This window comes from Camelus dromedarius, chromosome 19, assembly GCF_036321535.1.
Source record: "Camelus dromedarius isolate mCamDro1 chromosome 19, mCamDro1.pat, whole genome shotgun sequence".
Lineage (NCBI taxonomy): Eukaryota > Metazoa > Chordata > Mammalia > Artiodactyla > Camelidae > Camelus > Camelus dromedarius.
Window position 1 is genome coordinate 36,601,464 of NC_087454.1, and position 16,464 is coordinate 36,617,927.

Consider the following 16,464-nt stretch of genomic DNA (forward strand, 5'->3'; position numbering starts at 1 on the left):
TGTTCATCAAGTCAGATGGATTTATTCAGGAGAAAAATGTTATCACCTCCTCCAGGAAGCAAAGGAACTGAGCAGCATTGCCCGTTGGCACTGCCAGCAATGAGCACAGAAGCCACAGCCTGGATTGCATGCAGCCTGTCTAGTTAGTGTTAAAAAAGAGCCGTTCCCTTGTTGGCTGCGGTAACGGAGGTACCGCTAATGGTGATGATGGCATTAAAGCAGCAAGGGCCAAAAAGAGGAATTCTGCTTTACACGTTTACAGTTACTCAATGGTAGGATATTCCTATGAAGAAGCTTCTTTAATTCTGTTACACAGAGGACTAGAGGAGGAGTTAGGATCAAAATTTGAGATGAGATCTGCCAATTGTCTGTATGGGTCAAACTTGTCCTGATAACCTTGGGATTAGTCACAAATGACGCAATGGTAGCTAGCCTGGGACATCCAGTGGTAACCATAGTAACGGCTCACCTCCACCAGGTATCCACCATAGGTTGGGCACTTGTTCTGTACTTTTAAATTAATTTTCGCATCTTAACACAGTCCCGCATTGGTATTATTGCCATTCTCTTGCCAAAGATGATTCATCTGTGTTCCAGGTCCCCTTTTAAGAATATTACTCTACTCACCAACATCCTAGGTTTGTAGGCACCACCATTACCCTCCCTTATATGATCTTCATACTAACAAATATGATTCAAAAATAATTTCAAATCAAGCCTTGGTAAGAGGTACATATTTTCAAACACTGCATGAAGCTGGCCCTTAAGTTCAGACTCATTGTGGGGGAGGTTGGTAGAAGAGGCCTGGGAGTTGACAAAGAACAATTACAAAATTGCAAAACAGGGTTAAAAACAAAAAGGCTATCATGACGGAATGCATAGGACATTAGGGGAACACTTGGGAGAGATCCCCAAATTGAGCTGGGATAGTCACTGTGAAGGAATCCTGCAAAGGATGGGAAAACAGCAAAGGATGGGTCTTCAGCTGAGCTAGATAAATTGTAAGGCCGTGAAACAGTCCGCTAGATGAACACAGCCATGGAATGATGAGATGGCCTCCGGTCACCAACTAAACATTGCATTGCAACGTGGGCGATAGAGAGAGAGAAAGAGCACGTTTTAGTCACAATCAGATTGAAAACATGAGCTTTGGAGCCTGACAGATGTGGGCTTGAATCTTGGATTCATCCTGTCTAATCATATGAAGCTCAGTGTTTTCATTTTTCAAATGAAAATAATATTACCTCCGCCCAAGGAATCTGTAAATACCAAAGGGGACACGTTTTCAAAGACATGAAATCAGTAATTCGATTACTGCTATTACTAACGTCTCTCTTCTGACTTCCTAATGTAACTGTCCTCCTTGACAGAACTCATGAATTCTACGCTCCCTACGCTCCCAGTTCCGAGGACTCTGGAACCTGTCTGGGGCCACTGACACTTCCTGGAGACAGAACAGCATTTATCTTCCACTCTCTGAGTGTTCCTGAGACAGCAGTCATCTCTTCCGTGAGCTAACGTTTCTAAAATTTTCACGAGTTTGCCTTAAAATGAACAATAGAATCATAGTATAATGCAGCATAAAACCAGTAAGAGCCACCTGTCTTTTTCCCCCCTTTTCCTACATGGATACCATTTATTCCTATGAAGGCTTCAAAAGATCTTCCCCACTTCCCATTTCTTGAGATGATCATGTGACTTTTGACTTTTCTTTTGTTCATTGATTTGCATGTATGTTGAACCATCCTTGTGTCCCTGGGATGAATACAACTTGATTGTGCTGTATGATCTTTTTTGTATGTTGTTGGATTCAGTTTGCTAATATTTTGTTGAGAATTTTCTGCCTTTATGTTCATCAAAGTTAATGGCCTGTAATTTTCTTTTTTGGTAGTGTCTTTGTCTGGTTTTGGTATCAGGGTGATGGTGGCCTCATAGAATGAGTCTAGGAGTATTCCCTCCTCTTAAATCTTTTGGAAGAGTTTGAGAAGGGTCGGTATGAGTTTGCATGTTTGGTAGGATTCCCCAGTGAAGCCATCTGGTCCTTTGCAGGGAGGTTTTTTTTTTTTTTTCTGTTTTGTTTTGTTTTTTACTGATTCTATTTCACTTCTAATGGTTGGTCTATTCCAATCATCTGTTTCTTCTTGATTCAGTTTTGGTGAACCCCATTTCTTGATAAGGTGAGAAGGAGTACTTGTCAGTAAAATGAAAGCCGGACTAGCTGGCAACACTTATAAAAAGGAAAAGTAAATTTTCTTAAGTGGAGTTAAATATTTTATTATCCAAGGGACCCCTGTACAGGTAGATTAGAAATAAAGACTGTTTCTGAAATCTTAAAAGAAAATAAATTCTGAAAATATCTGTTGACTTTTAACATTCTTTCCTTTTATCCTCAACAAACACCTTTCTTAACCACAGACTTCCTGTTTCTTCTGCATTATTTATTTGCATACATAAAAAGCTAATTTGCAATAACATTTTGTATCTAAAAATGATGTTAACTCCCACGATTTGTGAGAAAAGCAGTCCTTTAACAGTGTACTCCACTCCTTACCCTTCTCTAGTCTCCCCGTTTTTTTGTTTGTTTATTTTTTTTAAACTGAGATTCTATTTCCCTGGGCCCATAATTGTAGAAATAAAACACAGGGAAATATCAACTACACTTCATCTCTTCACTTATGTGACAGAGGCTCTTCCTTTGAATACAGGTGAGGCCACCACTGTGATGAACGCCTTCCTCCGTGGCAGTGCGACTCCAGCTCCATCACCCCTAGTCTGTGTCCTCACTGGTTCCTTTCTGACCTGTGCCTGCAGTAGATTTTCCCAGTCCCCCATGCCTCGCCCACGTTGCCTCGAGGATGTGCTCTCCTCCTCACCAAACAAGCTGCCCTCTGCCCTTTTGCCTGTCAGTTGTGAAAGGACCAAACAGCCCTTTTTCCAAAGCACTGAGCAATCCTCAAAGGCTCAGCTGTCCAGTGAATTCTTTCTAGTACCAAAGTTTGAGTCTTGTGAAAAGGAAATACATTTCCAACAGTATTTCTGAAATGACTTCAAATACTCCTGACTTTCTTAGTGTTTTATCATTTTATTCCCTTGTCATTTATAAGAAATTCTTAAATACATTTCTTTCCAGGATCTCTGGATCTGGAAATACTTATTTTCTTATATTGCAGGGGTGGGATAACCACTGTTCAAGAAATGAAGCAAGGAGGCCATTAGACCAAGTAGCTTCAGTGCCTTAAAGGCACCCCTCTCCCAAGCAAACCAACACCTAAGCCTGAAACTCCTCAAAGTTAAGGAATTGACACCTAAGGATAGCCAATCACAAACAGCCACAAGGCTTTCCCAGGGAGGTGGCTTCAGCAAAAGCCAATCAAATCATTTCCTTGCTTTGCTCCCACCTCTTCTCGGTAAAAGTTTGTCCAGGTTCCATACGTGGAGTCCTACTAGCCACTTACAGTTTGTTGCTGTTGTGTTAAGATTAACCTCTGCTCAAGAAAATGCTTAACATTTTTACTGTGTCTCAGTTTACCTTTTAATGCCACAAATGACTGACTTGTGAGTTAAACATGGTTGCCTAAGCTCCTCCCCTTTCTAATAATTTTTTTTCTCTTTTTTGGGGGGGTGGAGGGGTAATTAGGTTTATTTATTTTTAACGGAGGTACTGGGGATTGAGCCTGGTGTGTGCTAAGCATGTGCTCTACCACTGAGCCATACCCTCCCCCCTTAATAATTCTTAAGGAAAGTTCAGAACTTAAATTTGTTGAGGCTTCTTTTGTGCCTGAGTGTGTGGTCTATCCTAGAGAACGTTCCATGAGCCCTTGAAAAGAATGTATATTCTGTTTTGGGGGGATGTAATGTCCTAAAAATACCATTTCAGTCCAACTGTTTGTGTCATTTAGTATTTCTGTTGCCTTATTAATTTTCTGTCTGGAAGACCTGTCCAGTGATGTTAGCGAGGTGTTAAAGTCTCCCTCTGTTAGTGTTCCCATCAATTTCTTCCTTTGTGTCTGTTAGTATTTGGTTTCTATATTTAGGTGCTCCTATATTGGGTGCACGTATGTTAACAGGTGTAAACACCTCATCTTGTATTGCTGCTTTGATCGTTATGTAGTGTCCTTCTTTATCTCTCTTTATGGCCTTTGTTTTAAAGTCTATTTTGTCTGATACGAGTATTACGACGCTTGCTTTCCTGTCATTTACATTTGCATGAAATAGATCTTTTTCCATCCTCTATCAATCTGTGTAAAGTGGGTCTCTTGTAGGAAGCATCTTGTAGACTCTTGTTTTATTATCCAGTCTGCCATTCTGTGTCTTTTGATTGGAGGATTTAGTCTATTGAAATTTACAGTAATTATTGATAGATGCGTGTTTATTGCCATTTTGAACTTTGTTTTCTGGTTGATTTGGTATTTCTCCTTTGATCCTTTCTTTTCCTTTTTGTTTACTTTGTGGTTTGATAATTTTCTTTTGTATTAGCTTGGTTTCTTTTTGGTTTTGTGACTCTTTTGTATGCTTTTGATTTGTGGTTACCCTGTTTTTCAAGTATGTTAAACCATTACTATATCTGTTTGCTTTAGACTGGTAGTCATGTAGGCTCAAACACATCCTGAAAAGAACGAAAAAAAAAAAAAGGAAGAAGAAAAAAAATCAGTATTTCCTTGGTCCCCTCTCCCAACTTTTATGGTTTTAATGTCCTTTTTTACATCTTCATGTTTATTCTCTTGCATTTTATTGTAGTTTTAACATTTCCAAGTGCAGTTTTCTCTTTTCTATAGCTTCCTGCTTTTTTCCTATTTAGAGTAGACCTTTTAATATTTCTTTTAGGGTGGGTTTAGTGTTGCTGATTTATTTTAGTGTTTGCTTGTATGTGAAATTCTTTCTCTCTCCTTCTATTCTGAAGGATAGTCTTGCCAGTTAGAGTATCCTAGATTGCAGCTTTTTCTCGTTTAGGACTTTGAGTATATCTTGCCACTCCATTCCAGCCAGCAATGTTTGTGTAGAGAAATCAGCTGAAAGCCTTATGGGGGTTTCCTAGTAACTAACTCTTTGTTTTTCTCTTGCTGCCTTTAGAATCCTTTCTTTATATTCAACTTTGGCCATCTTAATTATAATATGTCTTGGTGTAGGTCTGTTTGGATTCTTCTTGTTTGAGACCCTCTGTGCCTCCTGTACTGGGATATGTTTTCTTCTTAGCTTTGGAAAGTTTTCAGTCATGACTTCTTCATATACCTTTTCTATCCCCTTTTGTTTTTCTTCTTCTGGGATCCCTATTGTGCGTAGGTTGGCACGCTTTATATTATTCCGTAGGTCCCTTATACTGCTTTCACTGATTTTTACTTGCTTTCTTGCTTTTCTGTCTCCTGTTCTGCTTGGGTGACTTCTTATGCTGTCTTCTAAGTCACTTATTCGTTCCTCTGCATTATCTAGGCTGCTTTTGACTGCCTTTAGTTTGGCTCTTGTATCAGCCATTTAGTCGCTGTTTTTAATTGGCTCCTCTTTATAGTTTCTATTCCTTTTTTAAAAAATATTCATAGTCTCTCTTATCTCCTTCAGTGCTTTTATCACCCCCTTTTGGAAGTCATGATCTAGTACACTGTCTAGGTCTGCCTCATTTTTCGTTCTTTCAGGGGACTTCTCTTGTTCTTTTAATTGACAGTGGTTCCTCTGCTTCTTTATTTTACTTATATTTCTCTGACTCTATGGATTTAGGAGTATCAATTATTTACTGTGGTCTTGAAGGGCTGTTTTTTATTTTAAGTGGGAGCATTCCTCTGTAGACTGAGTGTCTAATAATTTCGTTGCGAGGGCTGTTTTTATATGGATGGTTGACACATCTTTCTTCCATGTACATTGGCTGCCATCCCTTTGATTGGGGGTGTGATTGGTGTTGTGGTGATCAGATCCTGCCCTGATTGTTGTTGAGCATGGCCTCCTTTTTTGTTCTGTGGTTGTCAGAGCCCTGACAGGGGCCGGTCTGCTCCCTGTTGTTGGAATAGAGGCTGGTGGCCCTGTGTCTGAGCTGCACTGTGTGGTAGGCCGGGTTAGAGTGCTTCAGCTGGGAAGGAGAGTTGCTAAGTTTACCTCCACAGGAGACGTCCATTGGGCAGTGCCCTCTGTGGTGCTCTCTGTCACTTGTTACATAGGCTTACAAAGTACTCTTTGTTGACACTGCCCTTGTCCCTGCCTTAGTCATGGGAATGTCAGTCACCTGCTCTGGTGTCCCCCAGGTTCTGCACCTGCAGAGCGACCAGTGCAGGTCCGCTGATGTCCGGCATTAGGACCCACCACAGGGAGCATGCTGTCACACACAGGGATGCACAGCACACCACAGGGTCAGTGCAGACTCCAGCCCTGCTGTGCACGGGCAGGTACACAGGCCTGTTGTGAATGCCGTGCCTGCCCCTGCCGTGGGCCAGAGCTCCGCCTGTGGCTTGTTCATCTTAGCGGTGCGGGTGCACAAAGGTGCCAACGGAGCAAATCCGCTCCCTCTGCCTGGGGCTGTGAACAGATCTCAGTCCTGCTGGGGAGGTTGTGGGCCACCTGGATGTGGATTCAGGTTTCAGCCTCACCTCCTCCCGGGATCGGGCACCAGCTGCTGCGCTGGCTGTGGCCGAGCCCTGCCCCTCTTCCCGTGAGAGCACACCAACAACGGAGCCAAGCAGACCAAGCAGCAATGGCGCGGCTGCATCGTGCCCCTCCCCGCCACGCGCCTCAGCAGTGGCACTTTTTTACGGGGCCCCAGGCTGTTCTGTTCCGCACGCCCCCCAGCCAGAGCTCACAGCGCCCTCCAGTCCCCTGAGGCTCGTCTGTGCAGTGAGCCCAGCCCTATCCCTAGGTTCGTCACCTATCCCCAGCAGCCAGCCCCGGCTTGTCCCTGCCAGCTCACGTCTAGGGCTGGGGAGCCCAGGGGCCCTCTGCCGATTTCTCCTAGTTATGTCCGCCAAGTGGCCGCTGTTTTCCCCTCTAAGCCCTGGAAGCGCCACTTCTGTCCCCGCTGACCTCCCGGCTGGAGAGGGGCATCCCAGCCTGCGGGCACTTTTCCTTCTTTGCCACTCCCTCCCCACAGAACAGGTCCCACACCAATTTCGTTTTTCTTTTTTTCTTTTTTTTTTCCTCCTACTGCGTTTTGTAAGGAATCTTCTTGTATTTCGAAGTAGAAGATGTTCTGCCAAAGCTCAGTAGGTGTTCTGTGCGAATGGATGGATCTGTAGATGTAACTCTCGGTGTACTCGTGGGAGGGGGTGAGCTGTGCATCCTTCTGTTCTGCCATCTTGGCACTCCCCCTCTGCGTAGCTTTTAAGATAAAGTTTTGTTAAAAGAAATTCTTCGCAGCTCAGTTAACTAAAAGCTCAGTTTACATCTGATCTTTTCAAACAACAGACTCTTGAGTTTCCCTATTTCCCCTTATGCCCCATGGCCCTCAAAGATAAGCTCTTAATATTTTAGACACAGAGCTGCTGATTTGTTGTGTTGACAGTTTACACAGTGTACTGTACTATGTACAAGGACGTGTGGTGTGGCTGTTCACTGTAATCTCTAGCTTTCTGCTTCCCCCAGCACAGCCAGATCCTAACTGAGGAATAGCAGGCGTGAGCTTGAACCTCTCCCTTGACAATACAGTCATCAATCTGAAGATTCATTAGATAAACTAAATCATACCAAGATAAAGAAGTTAGACAAGACATCAAAATATAAACAACTCCATTCACTGTGGCTTAGGTGTTGCATTTATAAAAACTTTGTGATTTTTTTGTCTTCTTTGGAATGAGTAAGTTTTAAGGAAATAAATCTAACCCTACTTACAAAACTGAGAAAATGTTCGGGCTAAATATACATAGTGGTAGTTGATATGATTAATGGAATGAGACCAAGCTACTGTAGGTGGTTCATGGGTACAGCCGTGTATAGGTGTACTTTGCTGCCCTCTACTGGGCACCAAAGGACGGTCCTCAGTTCCATCTCAATGGAAAATCTCTCCATGATGGAAATTAGATAATTATCTGGTAAAGTTCAAAGAACCAGGAATAAAATACAGTTGATATAACTACAGCTAGTAAAATAAAATACAGACCAAATACCCCAAGACTGTAAACCCCAAGGGTTTGCTGATTTTTTTCCCCCTAAATTGTTCCCACTTGACATTCTAGACCAAGATGAGGAAAATCTGGGCAAGAGAGCCTTTACTGAAATGTTACCCTGAAGGCTGAGAGTTCCACTCTGAATGGCAGTGATCCAGATTAGCTTTATCAGGATTAGCTACACAAATATAACATGTTTTGAATGAGTTTTTAAATATTTCATCTCAAAATTTGCTAAGCCCACATTTTCTGTGTGGCTCTGGTAAATTCCAGGTTATTCTGGAATTACTCCATGGATTAATTTTTTTGTTTTACCTCATTTAATTTTCATAATCCGAATCCTTATTCTTAGGTACATAGTATTTATATCCCCCCATATGATAAAGGAAGAAATTTAAGTTCAATGAGGTAAATAGATTTTCTGAAGACTCATCCTATGAAAAGTGGGACTCGAACCTATGCTGCCTCACTACAGACGCCATGTCCTTGTAACTACACCAGAAGTCCTTGCATGGAACGTGCTGATACACCACTCCGGTGCAAAATATACTTGCAGGAGAAAATCATTCACCTGCTCATTCTTAAAAAAAAATCGGTGTATTATGAGTTAATCTCAAATTCGTCCAAGGCACAAATACATTAAGACATAACATACCATGATAAATTACTGAAACATTTCATCTTGAGATGCCAACTTTAAAAGCAGATACTGAAAGTAAATACGGTTTGTATTCCCTAGGTTTTGTCCTAAGAATTCTCCAGGATTTTCTAATCCCCCAGCCTTTGCTCATTTTCATTCCCTCAGCGTGACTTGGTGATCTGCTAATGCTTCCTCACCTTTCAGTTTATAATCGTTTTAGGGAGGCTTTCCCGACCCTCCTCTGCTTAACTTGGGCTTGGACTGCCACACAAAACACTGTAGACAGAGAGGCTTTAACAGCAGAAGTGTATTTGCTCTCAGTTCCTGAGGCAGGAAGTACTGAGATCAGGGTGGGCTGCCTTCCTGGCTCTCGGGCAGGCAGTTGCCTTATCATTGCATGCTCACATGGCCCTCCCTCCCACAGGTGCAAGTGAAGAGAGAGGGGGATTTCCCTCTTCCTCCTTTTATAAGGCCACCAGTCCTATTGGATTAGTACCCTATTCTCATGCCCTCATTTAACCTGAATCGCCGCCTAAAAGCCCCATCTCCAAACACAGTCACATGGGAGCTAGGGCTTCAACATAAGAATTTGGGAGGGACACAGTTCAGTCCAGAGCATCATCCCATACGTTTCTCTAGCACTTTTTCCTTCCTTAGAACAAATGTATTGGAATCACCTGTTCACCTACCTGTGCCTCATCAGACAGGAGTGCCCTCGGGCCAGACCAGGTAACTGTCACCACTGTTCCCTGGCTCAGTCCCTGCCAGAGCTGGTGGGGTGAATACAGAGCAGAACGAAGCTTCTGTTCTGCTCCCTCAGCAGGTCTCACAGGTTGTAAAAGTAATCAGCAGTAATTCAGCTGTTGGATGAACTTGAAAAATGGGGTTTCCAGTTGCATATCGAGCTTACAGTTTAATGTAATTCCATATTTATTTTGGTTGCATGGTAACAAGAAAAGGTTGATGTAAGTAGTTGCAATTGAAATTGTAGTATCTAACATTTACTGAGCACTTCTAATGCCCAAGTCACTTTTCTAAGTGTATGTTTACATCCTTTATTTCTTACAACCCTATGAAGTATGTACTGTTGTGTTGAATACATGAGGAAATTAAGGTACAGGGAAATTTAGGAATTTGTCCAAAGTCACGTGGTAAATACCTGTGATCGAAATAACACCTCAACTGGTTCTGGAGCCATTCTGCTTAACCATCATGCTCCATCACCTCCCAAATGGTAACAGTTTTTCAGATGTGTAAGAATTTGCCTTGCAATCTCAGAGTACTCTTCAGTTACAGAGAAATGTTTCATCTGAGATACACGCAATGACAATCCGACGGCAAAAAGTAATGCACTGTGAGCTTCCTGTGTGTTAAGAGTATACGATCAAATGTATTTCAATGTGTTAAAAAAAAAATGCTGTCATTCCAGGGGGAGTAGGATCATCAGGCTGTGAAGCAGGTGCCTGGGCTTTGCTGGAGACAGAACATCAAAACAAGTTTTCAGTTGAGTCAGCTGCCGAACGTCGTGGCTGAAGCTCCTTCCATGGTCCTCACCAGTGTCGTGAAAGGACACGTCAGTTAAGCTAAGCTCGGATCACCAGCCATCCCTGGGCCAGGAAGCAGGTCCTGCACCTGCCCAGGTGAGTAGCACACCCAGTGAATTTCTAAGTTCTTACCGGTGATTTCAAAATAGGGTAAATAACTTATTATATCCATGGAATAAATGGCCGTGTGATATGAATAATATACTCAACCATCAGTTAACATCAAGTATAAAGAAGAAAAGACACAGAATTCAGGCCTGTACAAAACTTTATTGTACTTTGAATAACAAGCATGTCACGAAGTTTCAGGCAGGATAAGGATAAAAGATTCCAAATTATGTTCCTTACAGAAGCATTAAGTACAGTACATAAAGACTGTTTGTAATATTTTAAAGTCTGCTAGAAATATCAAGACACACTAGGATCTGTGTTGTTACCTTTCCTGTCAACTAGAGTGTTTATTCCCATTAACTTTGCTACAATAAAAGTTAACATATATGAACATACACATGTAATAAGTGAAATGGAAAATGAAGGCATACAACAAACATTCCAATTGCCAAGCAAGTATGAACAAAGGAATCTTTTCAGTTTTCTAAACTTAGGATTTTGTTTGAACATATTGACCAGGTACAATGAAACTTTTTTCCAGAATGTTTTCAAGGTTACATACTTTGACCCATCCCAATGTAATCAATGTTTTCTTGATTTCTTGAGCATAATCACTCATGGAATGCTTTGAGAATTTGTCAGTGTGATCAGAAGCACGTTAATCTCTCTCAGTGGAGATATTCAGAACACTGAACCACCAGCAGTGCCTCGCGGCTGCCTGGGAAGCACCGACACTGGGGTAAGAACTGAAATGGTCTGTCCCGAGCTGAGTATCAGCCCTGATCCCCCCTCCCGCACTGGGGCTGCTGTAGAAGCATGAGCTACGAGATAAGAAACATGAAATTCACACAGACAAGAAATTGAACTCAGACCCTCCGCTGCACGGAGGCTGAATGTGAAATTCTTCACAGTGACTGAAATTGACTGGCTGACAGGCAATGGTGTTTTTTTTTTTTTAATTCGACTTTGATTAAAATGAATGGACTTACAAGAGACCCTTGAGATTTAGTTAATGCTGCTAATCCAAAGGCTCTGAATAACTGGGGAGCCTTTAAAATCAGTACACGTGACCTTTCTTCCTTAAGGAAAAAGCAATAGTGAAAACACCGAGGTACTTAAGTTTCTTTTCAAAGGATTACTGTTGTTATCTTCCTGAGATGCAAAGACCACAAAAGAAGAGCACCACGCCTGGGCTGCTGAGCGAGGCATCCGACACTAATAGTTTGGTCCTTTTCTAAAGGGATCTCTTCCCACGATGACGCTAAAACACAGCGAGGGGTCGCAGATGCCCGGGGGCCCCGGCTGCCCTTGGGTTCCGGGTTTCCCGTGATCTCCATCTTTCCCGGGGAGACCCGGGTCTCCCCGAGGACCTTCTTTGCTTATTCCTGGAGGGCCCTCTGGACCTAGGATGGGGCGTTAGCAAAACACGAACAGAGGAGTTTGTTTTGGTTGCAGACGCAACTGAATCTGTAAAACATTTAAACTGGGACAAAGAATCTCTTGAAGGTTTTACATGTTTGCACTAATGTGAAAAGAGGAGGTGTCCTCTTGCTAATTCTGTGTGCCTTCCAGTTTGAAAAGAACCATCCCAAACAAAGTTTCCTAACACTAGGCCAAACTGTGTTACTGTAGGAATCACGTTGCTGGTTAAGACACCAGCTGACATTCTAATATTTCAGCTTGTACACTGTCCAAACTGTTTCTTCCTTGTAGATTCTCTTTTGCCAATGTTATTGTAAACCGCCGAGTGCTGTATCAGTAAGCTGGAACTCTAATAAAGGCACGTTTGTGCCATCTCTGCAGTAAAGACGACTATCTCCATTCTACCTGGTTTTTAGTTTCCTCGTCTAAATGCACTGTCATGACCACAGTGTAATTATCATCAATACACAGAGGTGTTCTAACACTGATTTGTGAACCATAGTCTAGTTGGTTCAATCAGCATGCTCAAAGAAAGGAAAGTTAACTTAGGATATTGGCCTTTTAAAATTGATGACCCCAAAATAACAAAAACAAAATATCTAGGTTTGGGGACGGAACAGAGTGTTCTGGGGCACTTTCTACCACTAACACTTCCTGCGACTGCTGCTAATAGCGTGTATGCAGTGCGTAACTACAGTGGCAGGTATTGTTCAGAGTATTTTACACAAACAGTATCAAATCATTTGATCGACCCAAAAGCCTCAAGCAGTGATAACATCTAAAATAATAATAATAATACTACTACACATTTACTGAGAACATAACTAACTGTCGTGCACTTTTCTGAAAGCACTACACGTATTAACTCATTTGATCTTCTTCCGACAGTTTCATGGTGCAGATGACACGACATCACTATTTCCCAAATAAGGAAGCTGTCGCACGGCATAGTTAAATAACACCGCCAGCGGAGGCTGAGCTGAGAGTCAACGTCAGCGCGATGCTGCTGCCCTGAGAATCAGGAAGACCTCACACGATCTACACTAGGTAACGTGAGCGCCTAGAACCATGAGAACGAGTCTAGGAGTCTAAATGATAAGCCAGAGAGAACCCTGAATGACTGATGAACATAAGAAAAAAAATTCTACTACTTAGAGCTCAACGTGTTGAATCTGAATCACTTGAAACAAAAGTCTTAGTTTCAAATTTTTGGACGTAAATTTATGATGGTTTTCTTAAGCAAAATGTGCAGCCACACTGCTGAGCATACACGAGTTCTCACCTGGGGGACCAGGAGGGCCTTGTGCTCCAGGGTACCCAAGCCCTTGGCTCCCCTTTTCTCCGTTTCGTCCTGGAAGGCCTGCAAAGTGCCAGAGAGGGGAGTAAGCTTACTTTGCCTACAAGATCCCTTCCTCCTAGATCGGTTCTTTCAAAGTTGATAATACATACATTGAAAGAAAAAGAAATCTTTTAAAAATAGCTTGCCACTAATTTATTATTACTAACGGGAAAGAGAATTTTTGAAACAAAAAATTCTAAAATGACCTGTGGTCTAGAAAAATTTGATGGAGATTAAATAGTAAGAAAGGAAAATGGTTTTGAATCATTAGCCCTTTCTGTTAATTGTAGTCCTTTTATTATGTTGGAACATCTGCGTTGTTCATACAATCTTAAATTAAAAGGAACAAGTTACGCACCAGCATTTCACATAGACATTGAGGGGCACAGAGGAGGAAGTGATGGGCTACTGGGAAGTTTGGTCGCAAAACATAATTTTTCTTATAATAGAACAAAATTTTAAATAAGGAAACAGAAGTTACCAAAGTCAAAATAAAGGAAATGGGGGCTGTGATGTTCCATTTAAAGACCTTATTAGACTCAAGCAAAATTTCTGCATGCATTGTCCACATTTTCTGATGAACAGCTTCACGTGCTTTGTAACCTAGACTTTTCTCTCTTAACTTTAGAACAGTCTTTCAAGAAATAGAAGAATTGTTCTGTAACTCAGTTCACCAGCTATTTAAAGACCTAAGGATACAAAAAATGTTTTTTCTTCGAGAAAACAAAGATGAACTCTTGTCTGTTAAATCAGTTTAGGGTGTGAATCCAAAACATACCCTTTCCTGTTGTTCACTGGCCTGTGCACATAAGTACCTTTTAATCCTCTGGCACCTGGGCGTCCAGGAGCACCCATAAATCCAGGAACACCATCTCTTCCTGGCAAACCAGGGAAGCCTCGGGGACCTTCTGGGCCCACGGGACCCGGCGGCCCAGGAATACCAGGGGAGCCGTGCTGGGACTGGCAATGGTCACAACTTGGAATCCTTCCACTCTGCAGTAAGACTGGTAGCTGGGCTTAGAAACAGAGAAACCCCATCTCTTTTGTTTAAATGGTGAATGGGCATTAACAGTCTCAATTTTTTTTTTTTAATTTACAGATGTCTACCCCTTGGACAGTAATTTCACTCCTAGAAATTTACCTGTGGAAATGTTCATTGCTCTGTGCAATGATTTTATTGTGGCAATTGCATCAAACAAGGGGAAAAAAAGTTAAGTGCCCCCGTAAAAAGAAATTTGTAAATTAAATTATAGCCATCATATTTATAAGTAAAATGACCAGAATGATGGCAGAAAAGAAAATTTAACGGATGGTGAAATAATTATAAATTGCTTTATGAAAAAGATTAACAAGGGGTACATATACTGCTTTTATCTTTATAAAAATATTTATCTAGATAAAAACCAGGTTTATAGCTGTCCTGTATTTTCTTCTTTATCTTCTTTTATAATTTCTACAAAGAATTTGTATTACTTTTGAAATCTGAAAAGTTATTAAAATCTCTGTGTTTGAGACTTACCTCTTAATACATCAGTGCAAACTTGTCGGATAAACTGTTCTGAAAATTCTCTCCCCTGCATCAAATTATTAGGGGTTATAACATGCATGCACCAAATGAAAAGCAATGAAAATATGAAAACCGAAAGCAGCAGGATACATACGGGCTTCCCATCCAGCCCTGGAGGCCCCATGGGCCCTGCTTCCCCCGGCTGCCCCTGGGGACCCACAGGCCCCATCAGACCGTCCACCCCAGACTCTCCTTTGGGTCCAGTGGCACCTCTGGCACCCGGCTCTCCCTTTTCACCGCTCTAGAAACAAAAGAAACCTTCAGTAGTTCTATTCCAATATTTTGGGAGGTATAATTGCACCACAAGAATCCTCAAGGGTATGAATAAGAATATATACACGTGTGTATATGTTAGTTACACAGGAACCAGCTGGGAAATACTGTTACTGATCAGGAGGGAAATTTTATGCTGTATTAAACCACCACTTGTCCAGCCAGCCAGCCCTACAAGTTAACCACCACTTACTACGTGTACTGACTAGGTAGTACGCATAGTGCCAAAGACGCGACGACCGTGACACGGTCCTGCTCCCAGGGGGTTTAAAGTCTAGAGAGAGATGTGTGGAAACACCGTGTTCTTCACTGAAAAATGTGCAGAAAAACCTTAGCTCCTAATTTAGAAATCAGTATTATTGGCAAGTATGTAATATTTCATACCTAATTCAGTGAATCTAAAATATAATGTTATTTATAAATATATTATGGAATATATAAAATATATAATACATAATATAAAATAATACCTTTTATATAATAAACTATATAATGTATATTTATAATTTATAAAATATACATAAAATTATACATTTATATAAACTTAATATATAAATATACATGATAAATATATATGAATAGTATATATAATATAAATATTCTGAAAAGTCACTAGGAACTATTGAAGAATACAAAAGACACTTTCTATCTGCGATGTCCATAGCTAGATGTATATACAGTTTTGAAAGTCAAGCCATGAGGACTGAGCGGAAGCAGCAGAATACATGAAGAAACATACCTCTCCTTTTGCACCATGATGGCCTGGAATTCCCTTTGAAAATTAATGGGGAAAAACAAAAACAAAAATAAATGTGCAGGCTACAGGGCCAGTACTGGGGTGTGCACCTTTTACCACAGATTTAATCATACTTTAATCTTACATTTGGAAAACAGTAATAGGAGTGGTGACAGTTAGTTACACATACAAGAGACCTATTTGTGCCTTTTTAAAAGGAGACTCATGGCTAGGACGCATGCTAACTGGATCATTTAAAAAGGTTCATCTACATAATTGTCATTCTTATATATGAATATTTTCATATGCTGCAGGTCAAATATGTAGATTAGAATGGCACTCTATCTGAATTCTTTTAAAATTCTATTGACTTTAAAATGTATTACTATCTTAATGAAAATTAAAATTCAAATCAGAGAATATGCCAATATCTTATAATAACTATAAATGGAGTCTAACCTTTAAAAATTGCAAATCACTATATTGTAACCCTATAACATATCATTTTATAATCTTATAAGTCTTATAAAAAGCACATCAGCTATATACCTCAATAGAAGAAGCTCCAGTTAGGGAAGATAAGGTGTATTTATTCTTTTATTCTGTGATTAAGATGAGTATTGTATTTTTCCCAAGTTTATATTCTTAAAAGTTAAATTTTGTTTGAGTACTATTGATAAAAGCTGGGTTAAAGTAAAGGTAACATTCAAAGTGATTAACAGGGAAGGCAGACCAATCTGGCCTGTGCCGAATC

The 16,464-nt window shown here is 41.0% G+C and overlaps 1 protein-coding gene across 2 annotated transcripts in view; it reads right to left on the reverse strand.

Moving 5' to 3' along the window:
- Positions 1-10,520: 10,520 nt before the first annotated feature.
- COL21A1 (collagen type XXI alpha 1 chain) overlaps positions 10,521-16,464 on the reverse strand; it is a 163,733-nt gene continuing 157,789 nt past the window's right edge. For both annotated transcript variants that reach the window (XM_031434482.2, XM_031434488.2), the window contains 6 exons: positions 15,714-15,746; positions 14,796-14,942; positions 14,654-14,708; positions 13,950-14,150; positions 13,078-13,155; positions 10,521-11,776 (listed from right to left, as the gene is read on the reverse strand). In XM_031434482.2, the coding sequence (XP_031290342.1) occupies positions 11,589-11,776; positions 13,078-13,155; positions 13,950-14,150; positions 14,654-14,708; positions 14,796-14,942; positions 15,714-15,746 (702 nt within the window). In that variant the 3' untranslated portion in view covers positions 10,521-11,588. The remainder of the gene's footprint in view (positions 11,777-13,077; positions 13,156-13,949; positions 14,151-14,653; positions 14,709-14,795; positions 14,943-15,713; positions 15,747-16,464) is intronic.